Source organism: Microcaecilia unicolor, chromosome 3 (assembly GCF_901765095.1).
Source record: "Microcaecilia unicolor chromosome 3, aMicUni1.1, whole genome shotgun sequence".
NCBI classification, from domain to species: Eukaryota; Metazoa; Chordata; class Amphibia; order Gymnophiona; family Siphonopidae; genus Microcaecilia; species Microcaecilia unicolor.
In genome coordinates, this window is record NC_044033.1 from 151,400,564 (window position 1) to 151,422,001 (window position 21,438).

The following is a 21,438-nucleotide window of genomic DNA, read 5'->3' on the forward strand; positions in this document are numbered from 1 at the left end:
TACATTTTATAAAGAATATGTGTAAATCATGACTCTGCCCTGGAACATGCTTACATATGGGTCGTGTAATAGTTGGCATGTGTGTAAACCTTGTTGTAAGCTCTTTTTATGTATAAGACCTTTATGTATGAAAAATCCTTTCTCTGAGGACAAGCAGGCTGCTTGTTCTCACTGATGGGTGACGTCCACGGCAGCCCCTCCAATCGGAACACTTCCTAGCAAAGTCCTTTGCTAGTCCTCGCGCGCCGATGCGCACCGCGCATGCGCGGCCGTCTTCCCGCCCGAACCAGCTCGTGCCGGCCAGTCTTCTTTTGTCCGCGCTTGGTACGGTCGTGTTTCGCCGTTCGCGCCCCAAAGTTGACCTCGCGCGTCGTTTATAGACTTCGTTCTTTGAAAAAAAAAAAAAAAAGGTGTCGGAAGGAGACCTTTATGGTTTTCTCCCTTCCCATACTTCCAGTTTTGCCCCGGTAAGTTTTCTTTCGTCGTCGGGGTAGGCCCTTTTAGGCCTCGGTCAAAGTTTTTCTTCCCCCTATTTTTGTGGTGCCATTTTCGCCATTTCGAGTTTTGATCTCGCCGGTGCGATTTTTCCGCCCATGACATCGAAGTCTTCCAGCGGCTTCAAGAAGTGCACCCAGTGCGCCCGGGTAATTTCGCTCACTGACAGGCACGCGTCGTGTCTTCAGTGTTTGGGGGCTGGGCACCGCCCTCAGGCCTGTAGTCTGTGTTCCCTTTTACAAAAGCGGACTCAGGTAGCGAGATTAGCCCAGTGGAACGTTTTGTTCTCGGGCTCTTCGTCGGCATCGGCATCAGCATCGGGAGTATCGACTGCTTCGACGTCGTCGGCGCCCGGACCTTCATCCTCGCCCCCGATTGCATCGAGTGCATCGAGGCATCGACCCTCTGCATCGGGGCGACATCGGAGGGCTGCGTCGGTGGTATCGAGACCTCCTCGTCTGCTGATGTCGTCGGACGGTGGTGCTTCGTCTGGAGTGCAGGTGAGGGCTGTCCATTCCCCTGCTGGTGGCGGTGAGCCTTCGGGTGGGTCTCCCCCTACCCTGAGGGCTCCTGCGGTACAGCCCCCCCGAGACTGACCACCTTCGGCCTCGGCCCCGAGGAAGAGACGGCTGGATTCTACGTCCTCCTCGTCGGTGCCGGGTAGCTCCGGTGACGTGCTTCACTCCAAAAAATCGAAGAAGCATCGTCACTGGTCCCCTTCCCGTGTTGGCACCAAGAGCTCTGGGTCGCCGAGGGAGTCGGCACCCAGTAAGCATCGGCACCGAAATGACCGCTCGCCCTCTGTTCAAGAGATGTCGATGCGCTCCCCTTTGGACAGCCCGGAACAGCCTCCATGCCCGGAACAGGTTCTGACATCGACTCCTGCATCGGCTTCCATGTCTTTTTCTACAGCCGCTCTGCACGAGAGCCTCCGGGCCGTTCTCCCAGAGATCCTGGGGGAGCTGTTGCGCCCTACCCCTCCGGTACCGGGGGTGCTTGCGCCTCCGGTACCGTCGAGCCAGGCGCCGGCTGGCCCATTGTCCGGGGTGAGGTCTCCGACATCGGTGCCGCTTGCGGTACTGAGTGCGGTAGCCTCCCAGGAGGGCTCCCCAACCACGTCGGCGGAGGGAGCTTCGCCGGTGCGGGCAAGGGAGTCTACCTCTCGACGCTCCCACCGTGGCCGTGGTTCCACGGAGTCGAGCCGGGCACGGTTGCAGACACAGGTCCGTGAACTTGTGTCTGACACCGATGTTGAGGCCTCGTGGGAAGAGGAAGAGGACATCAGATATTTCTCTGACGAGGAGTCTGTGAGGGTCTTCCTTCTGATCCCACTCCCTCTCCTGAAAGGCAGCTTTCTCCTCCTGAGAGCCTGTCTTTCGCTTCCTTTGTCCGGGAGATGTCTACGGCCATCCCCTTCCCGGTGGTTGTGGAGGACGAGCCCAGGGCTGAAATGTTTGAGCTCCTGGACTATCCTTCTCCACCTAAGGAAGCGTCCACAGTACCCATGCATCATGTCCTCAAAAAGACATTGCTGGCGAACTGGACCAAGCCTCTAAGTAATCCCCACATTCCCAAGAAGATCGAGTCCCAGTACCGGATCCATGGGGACCCAGAGCTGATGCGCACCCAGTTGCCTCATGACTCTGGAGTTGTGGATTTGGCCCTAAAGAAGGCCAAGAGTTCTAGGGAGCATGCTTCGGCGCCCCCGGGCAAGGACTCTAGAACCTTGGACTCCTTTGGGAGGAAGGCCTACCATTCTTTTATGCTCGTGGCCAAGATTCAGTCCTGCCAGCTCTACACGAGCATACACATGCGGAACAATGTGCGGCAGTTGGCGGACAAGCTCCCTCCTGAGCAAGCCAAGCCATTTCAGGAGGTGGTCAGACAGCTGAAGGCGTGCTGAAAATTCCTGGCCAGAGGGGTGTATGACACCTTTGATGTTGCGTCCAGGGCCGCTGCTCAAGGTGTGGTGATGTGCAGACTCTCATGGCTGCGTGCCTCCGACCTGGAGAATAGAATCCAGCAGCGGATTGCGGACTCGCCTTGCCGTGCGGATAATATTTTTGGAGAGAAAGTCGAGCAGGTGGTAGAGCAGCTCCACCAGTGGGACACCGCGTTCGACAAGTTCTCCCGCCGGCAGCCTTCAGCCTCTACCTCTACAGGTAGAAGATTTTTTGGGGGAAGGAAGACTGTTCCCTACTGTTCTGGCAAGTGTAGGTACAATCCTCCTTCTCGACAGCCTGCGGCCCAGGCTAAGCCCCAGCGCGCGCGCTCTCGTCAGCAGCGTGCGCCTCAGCAAGGCCCCTCGGCTCCCCAGCAAAAGCAAGGGGCGAGCTTTTGACTGGCTCCAGCAGAGCATAGCCGACATCCAAGTGTCAGTGCCGGGCGACCTGCCAGTCGGAGGGAGGTTGAAAGCTTTTCACCTAAGGTGGCCTCTCATAACCTCCGATCAGTGGGTTCTCCAAATAGTCCGGCAAGGATATGCCCTCAATTTGGCTTCCAAACCTCCAAATTGTCCACCGGGAGCTCAGTCTTACAGCTTCCAACACAAGCAGGTACTTGCAGAGGAATTCTCCGCCCTTCTCAGCGCCAATGCGGTCGAGCCCGTGCCATCCGGGCAAGAAGGGCTGGGATTCTATTCCAGGTACTTCCTTGTGGAAAAGAAAACAGGGGGGATGCGTCCCATCCTAGACCTAAGGGCCCTGAACAAATATCTGGTCAAAGAAAAGTTCAGGATGCTTTCCCTGGGCACCCTTCTCCCCATGATTCAGGAAAACGATTGGCTATGCTCTCTGGACTTGAAGTACGCCTACACACACATCCCAATACTGCCAGCTCACAGACAGTATCTGCGATTTCAGCTGGGCACACGTCACTTCCAGTACTGTGTGCTACCCTTTGGGCTCGCCTCTGCACCCAGGGTGTTCACGAAGTGCTTGGCTGTAGTAGCAGCAGCACTTCGCAGACTGGGGGTACACGTGTTCCCATATCTCGACGATTGGCTGGTGAAGAACACATCCGAGGCAGGAGCCCTGCAACCGTGCAGATGACTATTCGCCTCCTGGAGCTACTGGGGTTTGTGATAAATTATCCAAAGTCCCATCTTCTCCCAGTGCAGAAACTCGAATTCATAGGAGCTCTGCTGGATTCTCGGACGGCTCGTGCCTATCTCCCAGAGACGAGAGCCAACAACTTGTTGTCCCTCGTCTCGCGGGTGCGAGCGTCCCAGCAGATCACAGCTCGGCAGATGTTGAGATTGCTGGGCCACATGGCCTCCACAGTTCATGTGACTCCCATGGCCCGCCTTCACATGAGATCTGCCCAATGGACCCTAGCTTCCCAGTGGTTTCAGGCTGCTGGGGATCTAGAAGACGTGATCCACCTGTCCACGAGTTTTCTCAAATCCCTGTATTGGTGGACGATTTGGTCCAATTTGACTCTGGGACGTCCTTTCCAAATTCCTCAGCCACAAAAAGTGCTGACTACGGATGCGTCTCTCCTGGGGTGGGGAGCTCATGTCGATGGGCTTCACACCCAAGGAAGCTGGTCCCTCCAGGAACGCGATCTGCAGATCAATCTTCTGGAGTTACGAGCGATCTGGAACGCTCTGAAGGCTTTCAGAGATCGGCTGTCCCACCAAATTATCCAAATTCAGACAGACAACCAGGTTGCCATGTATTACATCAACAAGCAGGGGGGCATCGGATCTCGCCCCCTGTGTCAGGAAGCCGTCAGCATGTGGCTCTGGGCTCGCCGTTACGGCATGGTGCTCCAAGCCACATATCTGGCAGGCGTAAACAACAGTCTGGCCGACAGGTTGAGCAGGATTATGCAACCTCACGAGTGGTCGCTCAATTCCCGGGTAGTGCAACAGATCTTCCAGGTGTGGGGCACCCCCTTGGTAGATCTCTTCGCATCTCGAGCCAACCACAAAGTCCCTCAGTTCTGTTCCAGGCTTCAGGCCCACGGCAGACTGGCATCGGATGCCTTCCTCCTGGACTAGGGGGAGGGTCTGCTGTATGCTTATCCTCCCATACCTCTGGTGGGGAAGACTTTGTTGAAACTCAAGCAAGACCGAGGCACCATGATTCTGATTGCTCCTTTTTGGCCGCGTCAGATCTGGTTCCCTCTTCTTCTGGAGTTGTCCTCCGAAGAACCGTGGAGATTGGAGTGTTTTCTGACCCTCATCACACAGGACGAAGGGGCGCTTCTGCATCCCAACCTCCGGTCCCTGGCTCTCACGGCCTGGATGTTGAGAGCGTAGACTTTGCCTCTTTGGGTCTGTCAGAGGGTGTCTCCCGTATCTTGCTTGCTTCCAGGAAAGATTCCACTAAGAGGAGTTACTTCTTTCTGTGGAGGAGGTTTGCCTGGTGTGACAGCAAGGCCCTAGATCCTCGCTCTTGTCCTACACAGACCCTGCTTAAATACCTTCTGCACTTGTCTGAGTCTGGTCTCAAGACCAACTCTGTAAGGGTTCACCTTAGTGCAATCAGTGCATACCATTACCGTGTGGAAGGTAAGCCGATCTCAGGACAGCCTTTAGTTGTTCGCTTCATGAGAGGTTTGCTTTTGTCAAAGCCCCCTGTCAAGCCTCCTACAGTGTCATGGGATCTCAATGTCGTTCTCACCCAGCTGATGAAACCTCCTTTTGAGCCACTGAATTCCTGCCATCTGAAGTACTTGACCTGGAAGGTCATTTTCTTGGTGGCAGTTACTTCAGCTCGTAGAGTCAGTGAGCTTCAGGCCCTGGTAGCCCAGGCCCCTTACACCAAATTTCATCATAACAGAGTAGTCCTCCGCACTCACCCTAAGTTCTTGCCAAAGGTTGTGTCGGAGTTCCATCTGAACCAGTCAATTGTCTTGCCAACATTTTTTCCCCGTCCTCATTCCTGCCCTGCTGAACGTCAGCTGCACACATTGGACTGCAAGAGAGCATTGGCCTTCTATCTGGAGCGGACACAGCCCAACAGACAGTCCGCCCAATTGTTTGTTTCTTTTGATCCCAACAGGAGGGGAGTGGCTGTAGGAAAACGCACCATATCCAATTGGCTAGCAGATTGCATTTCCTTCACTTACGCCCAGGCGGGGCTGGCTCTTGAGAGTCATGTCACGGCTCATAATGTTAGAGCCATGGCAGCGTCGGTAGCCCACTTGAAGTCAGCCATTATTGAAGAGATTTGCAAAGCTGCGACGTGATCATCTGTCCACACATTCACATCTCATTACTGCCTGCAGCAGGATACCCGACGCGACAGTTGGTTCGGGCAGTCAGTGCTTCAGAATCTGTTCGGGGTTTAGAATCCAACTCCACCCCCCTAGGCCCATGTTTGTTCTGTTCCAGGCTGCACTCTCAGTTAGTTGGTAAATTTTTTAGGTCAATCTCAGTTATGTCCTCGCCGTTGCGAGGCCCAATTGACCATGGTTGTTGTTTTGAGTGAGCCTGGGGGCTAGGGATACCCCATCAGTGAGAACAAGCAGCCTGCTTGTCCTCGGAGAAAGCGAATGCTACATACCTGTAGAAGGTATTCTCCGAGGACAGCAGGCTGATTGTTCTCACAAACCCGCCCGCCTCCCCTTTGGAGTTGTGTCTTCCCTTCTCTTTGTCTTGCTACATATGAGACTGGCCGGCACGAGCCGGTTCGGGCGGGAAGACGGCCGCGCATGCGCGGTGCGCATCGGCGCGCGAGGACTAGCAAAGGACTTTGCTAGGAAGTGTTCCGATTGGAGGGGCTGCCGTGGACGTCACCCATCAGTGAGAACAATCAGCCTGCTGTCCTCGGAGAATACCTTCTACAGGTATGTAGCATTCGCTTTATAATATTATCCCCATTATGTGTATATTTATAAAGCAAAGTTTAATATTTAAAGTATACATAAGTACATAAGTATTGCCATGCTGGGAAAGACCAAAGGTCCATCAAGCCCAGTATCCTGTTTCCAACAGTGGCCAATCCAGGTCACAAATACCTGGCAAGATCCCAAAAAAGTACAAAACATTCTATACTGCTTATCCCAGAAATAGTGGATTTTCCCCAAGTCCATTTAATAATGGTCTATGGACTTTTCCTTTAAGGAATCCGTCCAAACCTTTTTTTAAACTTCGCTAAGCTAACCGCCTTTACCACATTCTCTGGCAGTGAATTCCAGAGTTTAATTACACGTTGAGTGAAGAAACATTTTCTCCAATTCGTTTTAAATTTACTACATTGTAGCTTCATCGCATGCCCCCTAGTCCTAGTATTTTTGGAAAGCGTAAACAGACGCTTCACATCTACCCGTTCAACTCCACTCATTATTTTATAGACCTCTATCATATCTCCCCTCAGCTGCCTTTTTTCCAAGCTGAAGAGCCCCATCCGCTTTAGCCTTTCCTCATAGGGAAGTCGTCCCATCCCCTTTATCATTTTCGTCGCCCTTCTCTGCACCTTTTCTAATTCCACCATATCTTTTTTGAGATGCGGTGACCAGAATTGAACACAATATTCTAGGTGCGGTCGCACCATGGAGCGATACAAAGGCATTATAACATCCTCATTTTTGTTTTCCATGTATGATGCACAAATAGTTCTTTTTAAAGACTGTTCTGGGAGGGTGGTGTTGGATTGATCATGAATATTGAGTTTAATCAACAAAATCCTTGGGGAGGGGTGAGAGGAGCTGCAAGCTAAAGGTTCACCCAGGACATCTAAAACCTTGCATTGGCCCTGTTTTTTTTTTTATTCCGAAGAAGTTGGGATCTTTGAGACTTACAATAAGAATCTTTCATAAGAGATTCTCTATCACATCTGCATTAGAACTAATTCTACATTGAACTCCTTAATTTGGTTACTTTAATCACACTGTTATTATTTACGCTATACTTTATCCTACACTGTGCATATCTTATATGTATTAATTATTTCTTTACTCCCAATTTTCTTGACATGTAATGTACTTAATTGTAACAATACTCTGTTATTCTCTTACCGTTAATGATGGCTGTCATTGCGGCATAATGTAAGCCTGCAAAGAGGTGGGAAAATGTGGGGATACAAATGTAGGAAATAAATAAATCTTAGATTTGAGAAACCTGAATGGGCCACTAATGAAAGATATTCAAGATGAATTCACTCAGATGATTCTTACTTTGGTAGAAATGAAGGATTGGTCATGCTCACTGGAGTTAGAAGGATGCGTACATATCACCATCTGTGCTTTTCACAGGGAAAATCTGGGATTTACAGCAAAAGGACCCATTACCAACATGAAGATTCTTCCATGTGGCCTGATAGTAGTCTCAGGCTACACACCAAGGGTGCCTTTTATTAAGGCGCGATAACGTTTTTAGCACACGCTAAATGTTAGCAATGTTCATATATTCCTATGGACATCATTAATGTTTAGCACGCCCTAAATATCGCGCACTAAAAATGCTAGCACGTCTTAGTAAAAAAGGCCCCAAATGCCTAGCAGTAACTGGCCTACCTCAGGGTCTTTTTTATGTTCTTGTACATGGATGATTGGTTAATAAAGCACCCTAGGAGTGGAATTGGCCACAAAGAAATGAGACATGGGAGATATAGTAGAGGCATTCAAGTACTTGCTAAGTATTCATAGTGCACAAGAAGCAAATCTCTTTCAGTAGAAAGGAAGTTTTAAATTAAGATCTTTCCCTGTACAAGTTGACGCTGCTAGTGGCCCACAGGAACACTGGAAGATTGCTGGCGGGAGGGGGAGGGGTGGAGGGTGAGAGGGATACTGGACCAGGGAGGGTAGGCAAGAGGGAGACATGCTGGACTATTTTGGGAGGTGGGTGGAAAGGAAGGGTTAAAGATGCATTTCCAGTCCATGGGAAGGGGGAGGAAGGGAGAGAGACGCCAGAATTCAGGAAAGGTGGTAGTAGGACAGAATTGACAGAACATGGGGGTGTGGAGAGAAAGATGATGCACTGGAGAAGGAGTTGAAGGAAGAGAGAGCTCAGATGAGGGAGTAGGGGATAGAGGGGGAGAAGAGATACTGAAGCAGGGAGACGGAGTTTTTACTATTCTTATTTTTGTGAAGGGCTATGGGCTATTTTGTCAAGGGCTATTATGTCGGGGTGCAGGTAAAAACATGCTATGATTTACTACAGCATGAGTAATGAGATTCCAAATGAAGTGCTCCATGGTGTTAGAATATTAATCTAAAGCAATGCACAGCAGGATGAATTGCCTCCAACATGATCCCTACAAAGCATATACTTAATTTTAAACACTAAAGAGTTTTTGTGACTTATGGGTCTTGAAGAAAACTGGATTCTTAGTAGGTAATGATAAATGTAAAATGTAAAAATTGGTAAGAGTCCTTTTTTAGAAGTTTTTTTTTCTTGGATGATGTTTTTTTCCACCTACGTGCAGGATATTAAATCCTTAAGCTAATATTATGCTGGTTTAGAACAGTGTAAACATTGGTTAGCGGGTTTTCAAAAAGTGTTTTTTTTTTTTTTTTTGCTCTGTTATCTTTCCTAGAATTTAAATCCTTCCTTTGTATTTGTATTTAGACCCAGTAAAACTCTTGTTTTCCTAAATCAAATATCTGAATATGAGCACCTTGGGGCTTCTAACTAGGTGCCTTTTTCTGTTTTGCTTCTTTCAGGCCAAAGAATTGTGCAGAGATTGAGAACATCTCTGTTCTCCTCTGTTCTGAGGCAGGAAATAGGATTTTTTGACAAGACTCCCACTGGAGAACTGATTAACCGCTTGTCTTCAGATACTGCATTGTTGGGCCGATCTGTGACCGAGAACCTCTCAGATGGGTTACGAGCTGTGGCACAAGCATCAGTGGGCATTGGAATGATGGTATACTTTTTTTTTTTCTTGACCTTGAATGTATTGAATGGTGGAATTTCTTATACTTGAGTTTTGGGAAGAAATGCTGGAGTTTAGTGTATGTAAGGACAGTAGTAGCTTTACCCAGTAAGAGTGGGGGAACCTTGTTGCTATGCCATGTACTATAGTTAATAAATTATAGTACATGGCACCTAGTTGATCTGAGATACTAGGTACAACTCAAAGACCCAGGAATATATCACACAGAATTTTGGAAAGCATCAGCCTTTTGAAATTGGTCTATTGAATCCTCCTTTGTCATTGGTGTGACCCCTGACACAGGTGCGGTGGCACCGAAACACGGCCCGTGTCGGGTCTTTCTTCAATCAAAATTCACTATTAAAGGATTTTTTAAATGAAAAAATTGTGTTCCCTTTCGTTTTTAAAGGCCCTTTGTGCTGTTTTTTTTGTGCTTGACCCTGTTACAGTAACCAATGAACGACTCTCAGTAACTTACCAAACTGACTTTGAAACATCAACTTTATTGCTGTCTAGCCTTACAAACATTTTTCAGTCTTTTCATCTGTATCAATGTAGTAAGGAACATAGATATATTTTTTTGCTTTACAGTGTGTTTTCATTTTTGTTTCCCACCTCTTTTCCCCCTACCCCCCTCCTTTCTGTTTCATTAATCTTTTCCTGGTATGCTCTGTCTAAGAAACCAAACCAGTTTGCTCAGTTTTTTTGCTGTTAATGTGACTTTTTGTGAGTCCAATTATGTATTGATTCTGAGTGACATCTTAACCCAGTACGGTGTTGAGTATGCTTCTCATTTGGGTTGTCAGGGAGTTTAAAAAGGGTGTGTGTGTGTATATATATATATATATATATATATATATATATATCTATATATGTGTATATATATATATATATATATATATATATATGTATATATCTATATATATATATCAAACATAAACGGCAAGTGACCGACTCACTTGCATATGCGCAGTAGAGTCGGAATGCTGAGAGTGTAGAAGTCCAAGCCCCGCCTCCACCAGCAGTACAGCCCAATAGGGAGGAGGGCTTGGACATGGGCGTGGAAATCGGAGGAGGAGGGAGTGAAGGAGGGGGCGGAACTGAGGGAAACAGACGCAGCGATGGAGAACTGATGACGCGACAACAGCGGAAAGGGGGGGGCGACGCCGGGGGGGACGGCAAAATGACAGGGATGGCAGGGCACAGGAGGTCACAATCGTGGTGGATGGGAGCCCGAGGATGGAGGGTAGGGCAGAGAACAGTTGATGGACACGGGTGGATGGAGCGGATTGGAGGGGGGAGAGGAGGGTTGCTGGACATGGGGGGAGGGCAGGGGAGAGAGCAGGGTTGGTGGATGGGGGGAGGCCATAGGAAAACAAAAAACTAGCCCGTTGTTACGGGCTTAATGGCTAGTATATATATATATATATATACACACACACACAGCAGTTGATTTTTTTTCTTTTCTCCCTTATTTTGAACCAACAAACATTCCATATATAGTAATTTATTCCTCTGATTTCTCCACAGCATTACTGTTGGAGATTCAGTTTGTACCTACTGTATTTATTTATTTATTGCATTTAGTGTATTAATATACATATTTTTGCAGTTAAACATATTTTTCATAGAAATATAATTCTTTTCAATTTCCAATTCTAGATCTTAATCTAAATCTAAAATATATAATTTTTTAATTCTAGAAACAAATTGTCCTAACATCTGTTCTAAATAATTCCAGAGTTATTTCCGGTATTTCTCTATTTTAGCACATTCTCACCAGCAATGCCTATATGCATCTTCATAGATATTATATTTTGGATATAGATTGGATAGTCCCTTCCACGCTTTGTCATTTGTGTCAAACGCATATATAAATGGTTTAGTTGAGTTGGGGGGCACTCTAGCTGGGCTGAGCTGCTCTTAAGGAATACTTAGTGGTGCTAGGTCCCTCCCTCTCCCGCCACTTCCTGCCTTGGGTCTCCTTCCTCTATTTAAAAGAAGAAAAAAGGAGTTGCTAGAAGGGATAGTGCTGTGAGCCAACCCTGCGCTTTGGAAGAGAAACCTTCAAAATCTTCTTGTGGAGGTGGGGGAGGTGGCTTTTTCAGAGTAACAACTTCAGCCTTTGTTCCTCTGTGGCAGCCTTGGGCTTTTCTGCTTCTTGTGGCTCTTCGTGAATTTGACAGCAAGGGTCTGTGGGGGAAGGAGCAAGTGCTTTGTGTCCGCTTTTGGACTGTGACACTCTGGCAGGCCTAGCTTCTTCAGCAGTGTGTTTTGCCTGTGTTTCAGCCTGCCTTGGCCAGCGTGGGAAAGGTGACCATGTTTTCCTAGACGTTGCAGCTTCTGGGGCTCTCCAGCAGTCTGTTGCATTTTCACAGGCTCAGTTACAGGGTGTGTCTGCTACTGTTCCTTCTTCTGAGGATCAGATGGGCTCTGTGGAGCAGCAGCAATATGAGGATTCTCCATTCGCCCCTGAATTGCTGCTGATGCACAAAGCTTTTTTTTTTTTTTTTACTGTAATGATCTCAGCCTGCTCCCTTGCTGTAGGAGATGCACATCTTTTCCTGAACCTTCTGCATATGCTTCTAATAGGGTATGCTTGCAGCCTCAGCCTGAGCGGGAAACAGGCTTGGTGGTCTCAGACAAACCCCTCTTTGGTTGCTCCCTCCTTTCCTTAGGACCTAAGGATGCCTTGGAGGAGGGGTAGATTCCTTCGGAGGAAGAGAATGACCCTTCATGCGGCACACATGTTTCACGCCTCTCACTTGGGCTCTTGAGATTCTCCATATCTCTGCTCCGGCCTCCCAGTCCGTCACTGCCTCCTCCAATCCTATCATGTCTGGCACCAAATGACCACCTAAGACTTTCCATCTACACGAGGCTATGCATAAGCTAATCTTGGCCCAATGGAGCACTCCTGACTCAAGGTCGCTTGGGCCATGTCTCTCCTTTACCTGCTCAGGCCTGAGTTGCTGGAGACTCTCAGCCTCCTGATGGTGGATTCCCTGGTCACAGCAGTTACTAAGATGACAGTTCCTGTTCAGGGGGGCATGGCCCTTAAGGATATACAAGATTTCAAGATTGAAGCTGCCTGAAGATATCCTTTGAGGGGGCCGTCTTGGCCCTGCAGGCCACAGCTATTGGTTCTTATGTGGCTGTGGCTAGGGCTATGCCTTAACTTTATCCAGCTTGCAGCGGACACTTCTGGGAACTTGTATTCTAGTCTTCAGGATTTTCCCTTCATGGAGACAGATTTGTCATTTTTGGTGGATGGTCTCTATGGCTTACTTAGAGCTTTCACAAAACAAATGGCCCCAGCATTATCTGTCAGAAGTTCCTTATTGCTCAGGAATTGGGTGGTGGATATGGCTTCAATGTCCACTCTTGCTAAGCTTCCCTTTAGAGGTAGGCTTCAGTTTGCGGAATATGTGAAAACCTTATCAAGGACTTGGGGGAGTCTAAGACTTATTGTTTGCTAGAAGCCAAAAGTTTCCTATCGCTCCTCTGACTTTCTGTTTCGGTACTCCAAGAATTATAGGCCAGAAGGCCTTCAGGTTTTTCTAGATTTTGTTATCAACATAAACAACCTTCCTTTCATGCAGACAAAAGGGCAGGAAGCCAGTCCTCTTGACTGTCCAATACTGCCTGGCCTTCACAATGAAGTTAGCCGGGGTCCCTCCTCAGATATTACCATCAGAGGCTGCCTTTCTGGCTTTTATGAGGAGTTGGACCTACATCACTTCAGACCAACAGGTCTTAGAGATTTTAAGGTATGGTTACAAGCTGAAATTCTCCTACCCTCTCACAGAATTTTTCTTGGAGTCCCCTTGCAGGGTGCCAGTCAAGAGGAAAGCAGTATGGGCACCTTAAAAAGTTTGATGCACTATGTGCTGTTGTGTCTGTCTGTCTCTCTCTCTCTCTCTCTAAGATATTCCATCTATTATTTATTTATTATTTTTTAAAACTTATATCCTGCCTAACACTAAGCGACTTACAATAAAATGGACTTTGTGGTCCCCTAAAAAGGAGGGCTCCTATCACCTCATCCTAAACCTCAAGCAGGTTAACATGGCACTTTGGGTTACGCATTTTCAGATTGAAACTATGCGATTAGTGATCACTTCCGTTCAACTGGGCAAGTACCTCAACTCAAGGATGCTTATTTTCACATCCCCATTTGTCCTCTGCATCAATGTTTCCTCCAGTTTGCAGTTCTAGGAAAGTATTTCCAGTTCAGAGCCTGTTTACAGCTCCCAGGGCCTTCTCCGAAATTATGGTGGTAGTGGAGGCGTTTCTCCGCCATCAGGGCATCCAGGTTCATCCCTTCCTGGATAATTGACTTATCAGGGCCTCTTCTTATTATGATAGCCTAGCTACAACCAGCAGGGTGTTGTCTCTTCTCCCACCCTTATGTTGGGTGATCAGCTTCTCCAAGAGTCATCTGATTTCCTCCCAGTCTCCTGAGTATCTGGGAGTGTGTTTCGACACACTGTTGGGGAGAGTCTTTAGTCTTCATCTAAGATCTTGAAGCTACAGATGCAGATATGGTATCTTTTGAGCCTTCCCTCTCCTCGTGCGTGGGATTACACACAGGTGCTGGACTCGATGGCTGCAACTTTGGATGTGTTCCTCTAGACCAGGGTACATTTGCAGCTGCTACAGGCCTCCCTTCTCAGTTGGTGGTCTCCAATCAGTTGAGATTATTGTATCTTCATCCCCTGGACTCAACTGGCAAAGAGGAGCATGGCTTGGTGGCTGAATTGGTCCAGCCTTCTTTGAGGGAATTTTTTGGTGGCCCCCAACTGGATTGTGGTCACCAAGGATGCCTGCATTGCAGGCTGGGGCGCTCATTATCTCCATCTCATGGCCCAGAACAAATGGTCTGCCATAGAGTTGGCTTGGCCATTCAACTATTTGGAACTCAGGACTATCTGCAGGGCTCTAGTGGCCTTTACCCCAACCTTTCATCTTAAGCCTGTCTTGATTCTCTTGGGCAATGCGACAGTGATTTCCTATGTCAACAGACAAGGGGTCAATCAGAGTGTAGCCTTGGTCTTGGTAGCTCACCACCTTTTTCTTGTGATGGAGCAGAATCTGCAGGTGATCTCAGCGGCTCACATCGCTGGGACTCTGAACACGCAAGCAAACTATCACAGCAAGAACATGCTGGACCTGGTGGAGTGGGAACTGTAGGATCATATGTTCTCTCTCATAACCTCAAAGTGGGGTCTCCCAGCCCTAGATCTGATGACCAGGGGATGCAGTGCCAATTGCATGAAATTCTTCAGTCTGAGGGAGTGAACCTAGGGGATGGATGCCCTCCTGCAATTGTGGTTGACGAACTCCCCTTCTTTTCGTGTTTCCTCCTTGGCTGATGGTCATCGGGGTGCTGAGACAGGTGGCCCTAAATCTGGTCAGGGAGGGTCTTATGGCCCATGATTGGCCAGGAGGCCTTGGTATGCAGATCTGATCTGTCACCTTGTAGACGATACCCTTCCTCTCCCCTCGGAGGTGGGTTTTCTCCATCAAGGACCCATTCGGATGGGCAGTCCGTCTCACTTTGGTCTTATGGACTGGCTATTGAAAGGTTGAGGCTAAAGAGGAAGGGTTATCTAGAAGATATTATCACCACACACTTGCAGGCGAAGAAGTGGTCAACTTTCACGGCATATGCAAGGGTATGAGGGTATTTGAATCCTGGTGTAGTGAGTTGGCAGTTTCTCCCTATTAAGCTTTTTTCCCCACAGATTCTTGCCCTCAGGAGGGATTCAAGAAGGGCTTGGCCTTGAATTCCTTGAAATTTCATGTGGTGGCCTTAGCCTGCTACAGAGGTCATGTTAACAACTCTTCCCTGGCATCCTGCCTGGATGAGCTGCGGTTTCTTCAAGGGGAGAACGGCTTCAGCTGCCTCTTTGGCCCATCTGTCTGCAATGGAATTTCAATTTGGTTTTTAGTGCCCTTCATAGGACTCCATTTGAGCCTCTTCATGGGGCAACCTTGAAAGATCTTACTTGGTGCTTTTGGTGTCTATTGCATCAACCAGATGGGTTTTGAAGCTTCAAGCGCTTTGTTGTAGAGATTCCTTCTTAGTATTTATGGAAAGGGAGGGTATTTCCATCCATAGTGTTCCGCCTTTCTCCCTAAGGTGGTTTCTCCATTTCATATTAAATCAGGCCGTGCTTCTCCCATCCTTCAATAAAGAGAACAGTGGATCGGACTACTCTCACTTTCAGCTGTTGGACATTAAGTGAGTGTTTCCTTGCTATTTGAAAGTTACTAATGACTTCAGAACTTTGGATCATCATTTTGTTTTCTGGTCCTAAGAAAGGCCAGACAGCTTCTAAAGCTATGGTTCCTATCTTCTGTCAGGGAAACAATCCCCGAAGGCTTTTTTAGCTCATTCTATTAGAGGTGTGGCTATATCATTCACTTAAGTGTCATGCGGTTCCCCTGGGCGAAATTTGCAGATCTGCTACCTATCTTCAGCACTAGTGGATTGACGTGGCTGCTAGGCAGGATGCTTCTTTTGGCACTTTGTTCCAGTGTGGAAGTGCTTCTGGTTTCTGCCCTACTTGAGGACTGCTTTTGTACTAGAGAGTTGCACGGGGACAGAAATTTCACCCATACCCACCCATCCCTGCTGGAATCTCCTCCATCCCCTGTGATTAAATAACTCAGCTTATGGTAAAATAACTCAGCCTAACAGTTGCCCATGTTGATAACTTCCCCTCTCAGTGGTTATGAGGATTTCAATACTATTAACCATATCCATTAATTTTTTGTAGTGCTATTATAATTGCCATAGCATAAGGAAAGGATAGGTAGGCTGACCTGGCACCACATTACCGTGGGAACCCTGCAGGACCTGCATCTATCCCTGCGGGATCCCCGCAAGACCTGCTTCCATCCCCATAGGAGTCCCATGGACATAGAGGGGAACCACGCGATTCCCCCTAACACCGTTCCCATGCAGCTCTCCATTTTGTACATTCCACAAGTCCTGGATTGATCCGTTGCTAACTTTAAGGAAAGAGAAATTAGTTCTTACCTGCTAATTTTCTTTCCTTTAGTTGCAACGGACCAATCCAGGAACCCTCCATTTCTTTTTCTGCTGTTTGGTTTCAGTTGTTCATTGCTGGTTTGAAGACTTCTCTGCCATGATATTCATTGATGTTTTTCACAATTTTTGGTTCATGCCACCAGGGCCGGTCTTAGCAAGTGCGGGGCCCTGTGCAGACCAATTTAGTGGGGCCCCATCCTAGCCCCGCCCTAGCTCCGCCCACACCCTAGCTCCACCCCATTGATAAGATTATTCCATTTTTAGAAAATTTTTTTATTTATGAAATCTCTCTATATAAAAGGCACCACCAACGTTCTAAATGAAGCCTCCAGCCGGAAGTGTGAAGGGGGAGAGATATCCAGATTCCCCATGAGTGTCTGCCCCGCCCTCGCTCTCTCTGTAACACAAACAGTGAAGGAAAACACAGCAAAGCACGAAATCAAATCGCTCTCTCTGTAACAGTGAAGGACTCAGAGGGGGGAGGGGAGAGAGGGCAGAAGCCCTCACTATCTCTGTAACACAAACACAGCACAGCAGGAAACTTAACACTGAAGGACTCGACCAAGGGGGGAGGGGACAGAGAGGACAGACAGCACAGGGGGAGAGAGGGCAGAGGGCAGGGACACACACAGTCCTACATGCACACAGAAGAAAACCTTGCTAGCCCCCGTTTCATTTGCATCAGAAACGGGGCTTTTTTACTAGTTTCAAATAAAGACAAATGAAGCTAAACTTGTACAAAACAACTGATTGAAATAATAAGCACAATGCTATCATGAAACCTCTCCTCCCCAGAAGTGGAGTGGCCGAGCCACGGGATCATCATGAATGATGCGGACGGTCGTCAGAGGCGAGCGGAGGTCGGAGCGGAGGCAGAGCGGGGCCCCCTTAGGCGCGGGGCCCTATGCGGCCGCCTTGGTCGCCTCTACCTAAGACCGGCCCTGCATGCCACCATTATGATTCTAAAGTTTAAGGAAGGAGACCTTCCCAGTTGAAAGGTATTCTAACATTTTTTCATAGCTGCTTTGTTAGTGAAATACTGAATTGCGTCACTGGGCACTTGGGCTTAGGGTGTATAGTGCAATTCCATGTCCTCTGTCTCACCTGCTGGCAGACGGGCATAACCCATAAGTCCTGGATTGATCTTTTGCAACTAAAGGAAAATAAATTGGCAGGTAAGAAATAATTTCTCCATTTCCTTTTCCTTACAGATTTGAGTAAAGTGGTGTGGTAGCCTTGTTAGTCCACTTTGAAAGGTAATAAATAGAAATAAATCAAAACATAGAAAAGAAAATAAGATGAAACCTTTTTTATTGGACTAACAATATATATTTTTTGATTAGCTTTCAAAGGTAACCCTTCTTCAGATTGGAAATAAGCAAATGTTGACAAATATCAGCATATATAAGTGAAACACAAAAGCATTCCAATGACAGTCTGTCCAGTATGGCAACACTTACGTTGTTAAGTTATAACTTATGTGTGTGTTGTGTTTTTTTATGATAGTTTTTTGTTTCACCAAAACTGGCTGCATTTGTTTTGAGTGTTGTGCCACCCCTTGCCATCATCGCTGTACTCTATGGAAGATACCTGCGCAGACTTACCAGACTGACTCAGGATTCACTTGCAGAGGCCACACAGGTAAATTGTTCTTGAAGGAGTTTGTAGAAGGTCCCTAAAGTTTATAAAGCAAGGCAGATTTTATAGTGGGGAGTTGCATAGGTGTTCTGGCGAGGTAAGTGAAAAAATAGTGTTCTTAGCTGCTCAAGTCATTGTCTCTATCTGTTTCTCTTTCTTTCCTCCCTCCCTCCCTCTCTCAGGGCCTTGCTTTTGTGGATTGTTTGCTAGCTGTTCCTTGTAAATATGGAGGCTGTCTCAGCATGGACCCCTTGAAAGAATATGGACACTGGGCTATTGCAGCTGGGCTGTAGCTTTGTTTAGGAACTGGGGCCATAGCAGAGAAATCATGAGCCCAGTCCCCTGGTGGGTACCCAAATTGTGATGGACCATTGTGTTGAAGACAACTGGTTAACACCATACTTTGGTAAAGAAAGAGCTCCTCCATCCAATGACAGTTTCCTTTTGTACTGGGGAGGCAGGTAGGGAGAGAGTTCCATCTGTTTATGCTATTCTGAACAGCAGATTGCCTAGGCCCCTTGTGTAGAACAGTGTGTGTGTACTTGTACAGTTAATTTCAAGGATTTGTTGTTTGAGGGGCTGAGGGATTTACACAGCTGTATGTGACATGGTCTCTGAGCACTGCAAATCCCAGAGTCCTTTGTGCACACAAAGAGGAGAGGGATATTGATTCTTAATTCCTGGGACAGTGAAAGTCACCAGTGATAGTAGGATTTATAGGCCTAAAAGTGAATGAGTTAGGCCAGAATAATGAACAATAAATAATAACTTCTACGAACACTACTACACTTATCCTCTTTTCTCTCTGACACTCAAGCGTGGCTAGCCATTTGCTTGGAAAAAGCAGAAGAAAACCTGCATTTTAATGGTGTACCCATGGGAAGATCCCAGGATGCTCCCTGCAGGTTGTCTACCACCAGTTTTAATAGCATAGCCTGACATGGTTCTCCTGTGCCCTTGAACACAGTACAAATGAAGCACAGGTTCTGTAGGATCAGATTTAATTCCAATAGCTTTGTACACAGGGAAGTACATGGCTGCTTATTACATAATATCTGTAATTTTTGAAAGGTTATTCAAATTTGAGACTTGAATAAACCTGTACTTAGATGTTTGTCTTGCATAAACATCTAGGTACCCAGGATATGCAAGTCAAAAACCCAAGTGCATTCAAATGGAAGGGAGCATGATTTGATTGTGTTTTGAGTGGGACTATGGCAGGCCTAGGAGATAAACATTTATTCCACATTTCAGAAGGGGAATAAATGTTGATATCGTAACAGATGGACCTTAGGATTACACCTGCTATCAGGCACATTTAGATTTTTGCAAATTTCTCTGATTTGAGCAGCATTCCAGTGGAAGGATTATTCTGGCCTTAATTTCTCCATGGTTTTGTCCCCCCAAAAAGTCAAACTGGCAAGGGGTGCTAGTCTGTGTGACAGCACCAGGAAAATACACCTTTATATTTCTATATTGGCTAAGATAAAACACCTTTTTTCTGGCACATATACGTTTATGCGGTGGTTTTCAACCCGTTAAGATTTTCTATGGCTTTTTTTTTCCTAAAATGGATGTTTATGCCACACACACTCGGTGCATAAACATCCATGTCTTTTTTTTTTTTTTTTTTTGTAAAGCTTTTTATTAATGTTTCAACAAAGTAAAGTAGTATAGAACAATTCTCTTACACATAGCAACATCATCAACATTCAAGCAATGTCAACATTCATTTTTCCCCTTCCCCCCCCCCCCCCCCCAATCACCCCCTCTAATTGCAGCCATTCCTCCGCACTGGACTTATATTTTCCCCTATGTCTATCTGTCATTTTTTCTCATTCCCATCAAGAAGTATAATTTGCCTTTCCAGTCTTGTTTCGTAGGGCCTGTTCTTTGTTTCCAAACATCCATGTCTTGTGTCTTTTGGAACAGTTACTACATTATCAGATTCTGTTCCAAAAAAAAAAACTTGTGAAACTTGCGGCTTCCTGACCTGAGCCTCACAATTCTACTTTTATGCCCTTTATAAAATGGGGCTGAATAACTCGGGCAAACAAAAGCTGCAGTCCTTTCTCTTTCCTTTTTGATAATAAGAGCCCAGCCTGGCCTCGTCACCTGGTGCCATTGATGCAAGTCTACCACTTCTTAGTCCTGGTACCCTTCAAGAACTTTCCCCATGTATCTGGCCAGTGGCTGTATAGAGCCTGAAGCAGGGGAAACCTCTCTACTCTGAAGTGCATTCCACTGCTTTGGTGATGCATTTCCTGATCATGCACCAGGAGTACTTGTCTTTGGGGGGTGTTCTGTCCTTCCCAGACATATATAGTAACATAGTAGATGACGGCAGAAAAAGACCTGCACGGTCCATCCAGTCTGCCCAACAAGATAACTCATATTTGCTGCTTTTTGTGTATACCCTACTTTGATTTGTACCTGTGCTCTTCAGGGCACAGACCATATAAGTCTGCCTAGCACTATCCCTGCCTCCCAACCACCGGCTCTGGCACAGACTGTACAAGTCTGTCCAGCACTATCCCTGCCTCCCAACCACCAGTCCCGCTGCCCACCACCGGCTCTGGCACAGACCGTATAAGTCTGCCCAGCACGATCCCCGTCTCCCAACTACCAGCCCCGCCTCCCGATCTTGACTAAGCTCCTGAGGATCCATTCCTTCGGCACAGGATTCCTTTATGCTTATCCCACGCATGTTTGAATTCCGTTACCGTTTTCATTTCCACCACCTCCCGCGGGAGGGCATTCCAAGCATCCACTACTCTCTCCGTGAAAAAATACTTCCTGACATTTTTCTTGAGTCTGCCTCCCTTCAATCTCATTTCATGTCCTCTCGTTCTACCACCTTCCCATCTCCGGAAAAGGTTCGTTTGCGGATTAATACCTTTCAAATATTTGAACGTCTGTATCATATCACCCCTGTTTCTCCTTTCCTCCACTGTTCTCTTCAGCTTTATTGACTCATAATCAGCACAGCCCATTGGGAACTGTAGTATTGCTCCTTTTCCTTCTGGCTTTAACCCCATCTAGGGCATAGGGAACATACACTCCCTTACAAGGAAATAGCAACCATGAATTAGATGCTTTATTCTTCATGGACAGCCTGTATATTTAATCCACACAAGTTGTTACATCACCGGGTGACTGTTCCTTATCGGAGAGGATTCCAAGCAGCAAAATCTCTAGAAAAGACACATGCGCGTAAATGCCTGCCCACTGTACCAGTACTTTCTCCGAGGACAAGCAGGCTGCTTGTTCTCACGACTGGGTGACGTCCGCGGCAGCCCCCACCAACCGGAAGAAGCTTCGCGGGCGGTCCGCACGCAGGGCACGCCCACCGCGCATGTGCGGCCGTCTTCCCGCCCGTGCGCAACCGTTCCCGCCAGTCTTTTCTTTTCCGCGCCTGGA

The 21,438-nt window shown here is 47.3% G+C and overlaps 1 protein-coding gene across 1 annotated transcript in view; it reads left to right on the forward strand.

The window, feature by feature from the left end:
• The window catches only part of ABCB10 (ATP binding cassette subfamily B member 10), a 146,547-nt gene that overhangs the window by 50,809 nt on the left and 74,300 nt on the right, over nt 1–21,438 (forward strand). The window contains exons 3-4 of the mRNA XM_030196479.1: nt 9,109–9,311; nt 17,887–18,021. Of these exons, the coding sequence (XP_030052339.1) occupies nt 9,109–9,311; nt 17,887–18,021 (338 nt within the window). The remainder of the gene's footprint in view (nt 1–9,108; nt 9,312–17,886; nt 18,022–21,438) is intronic.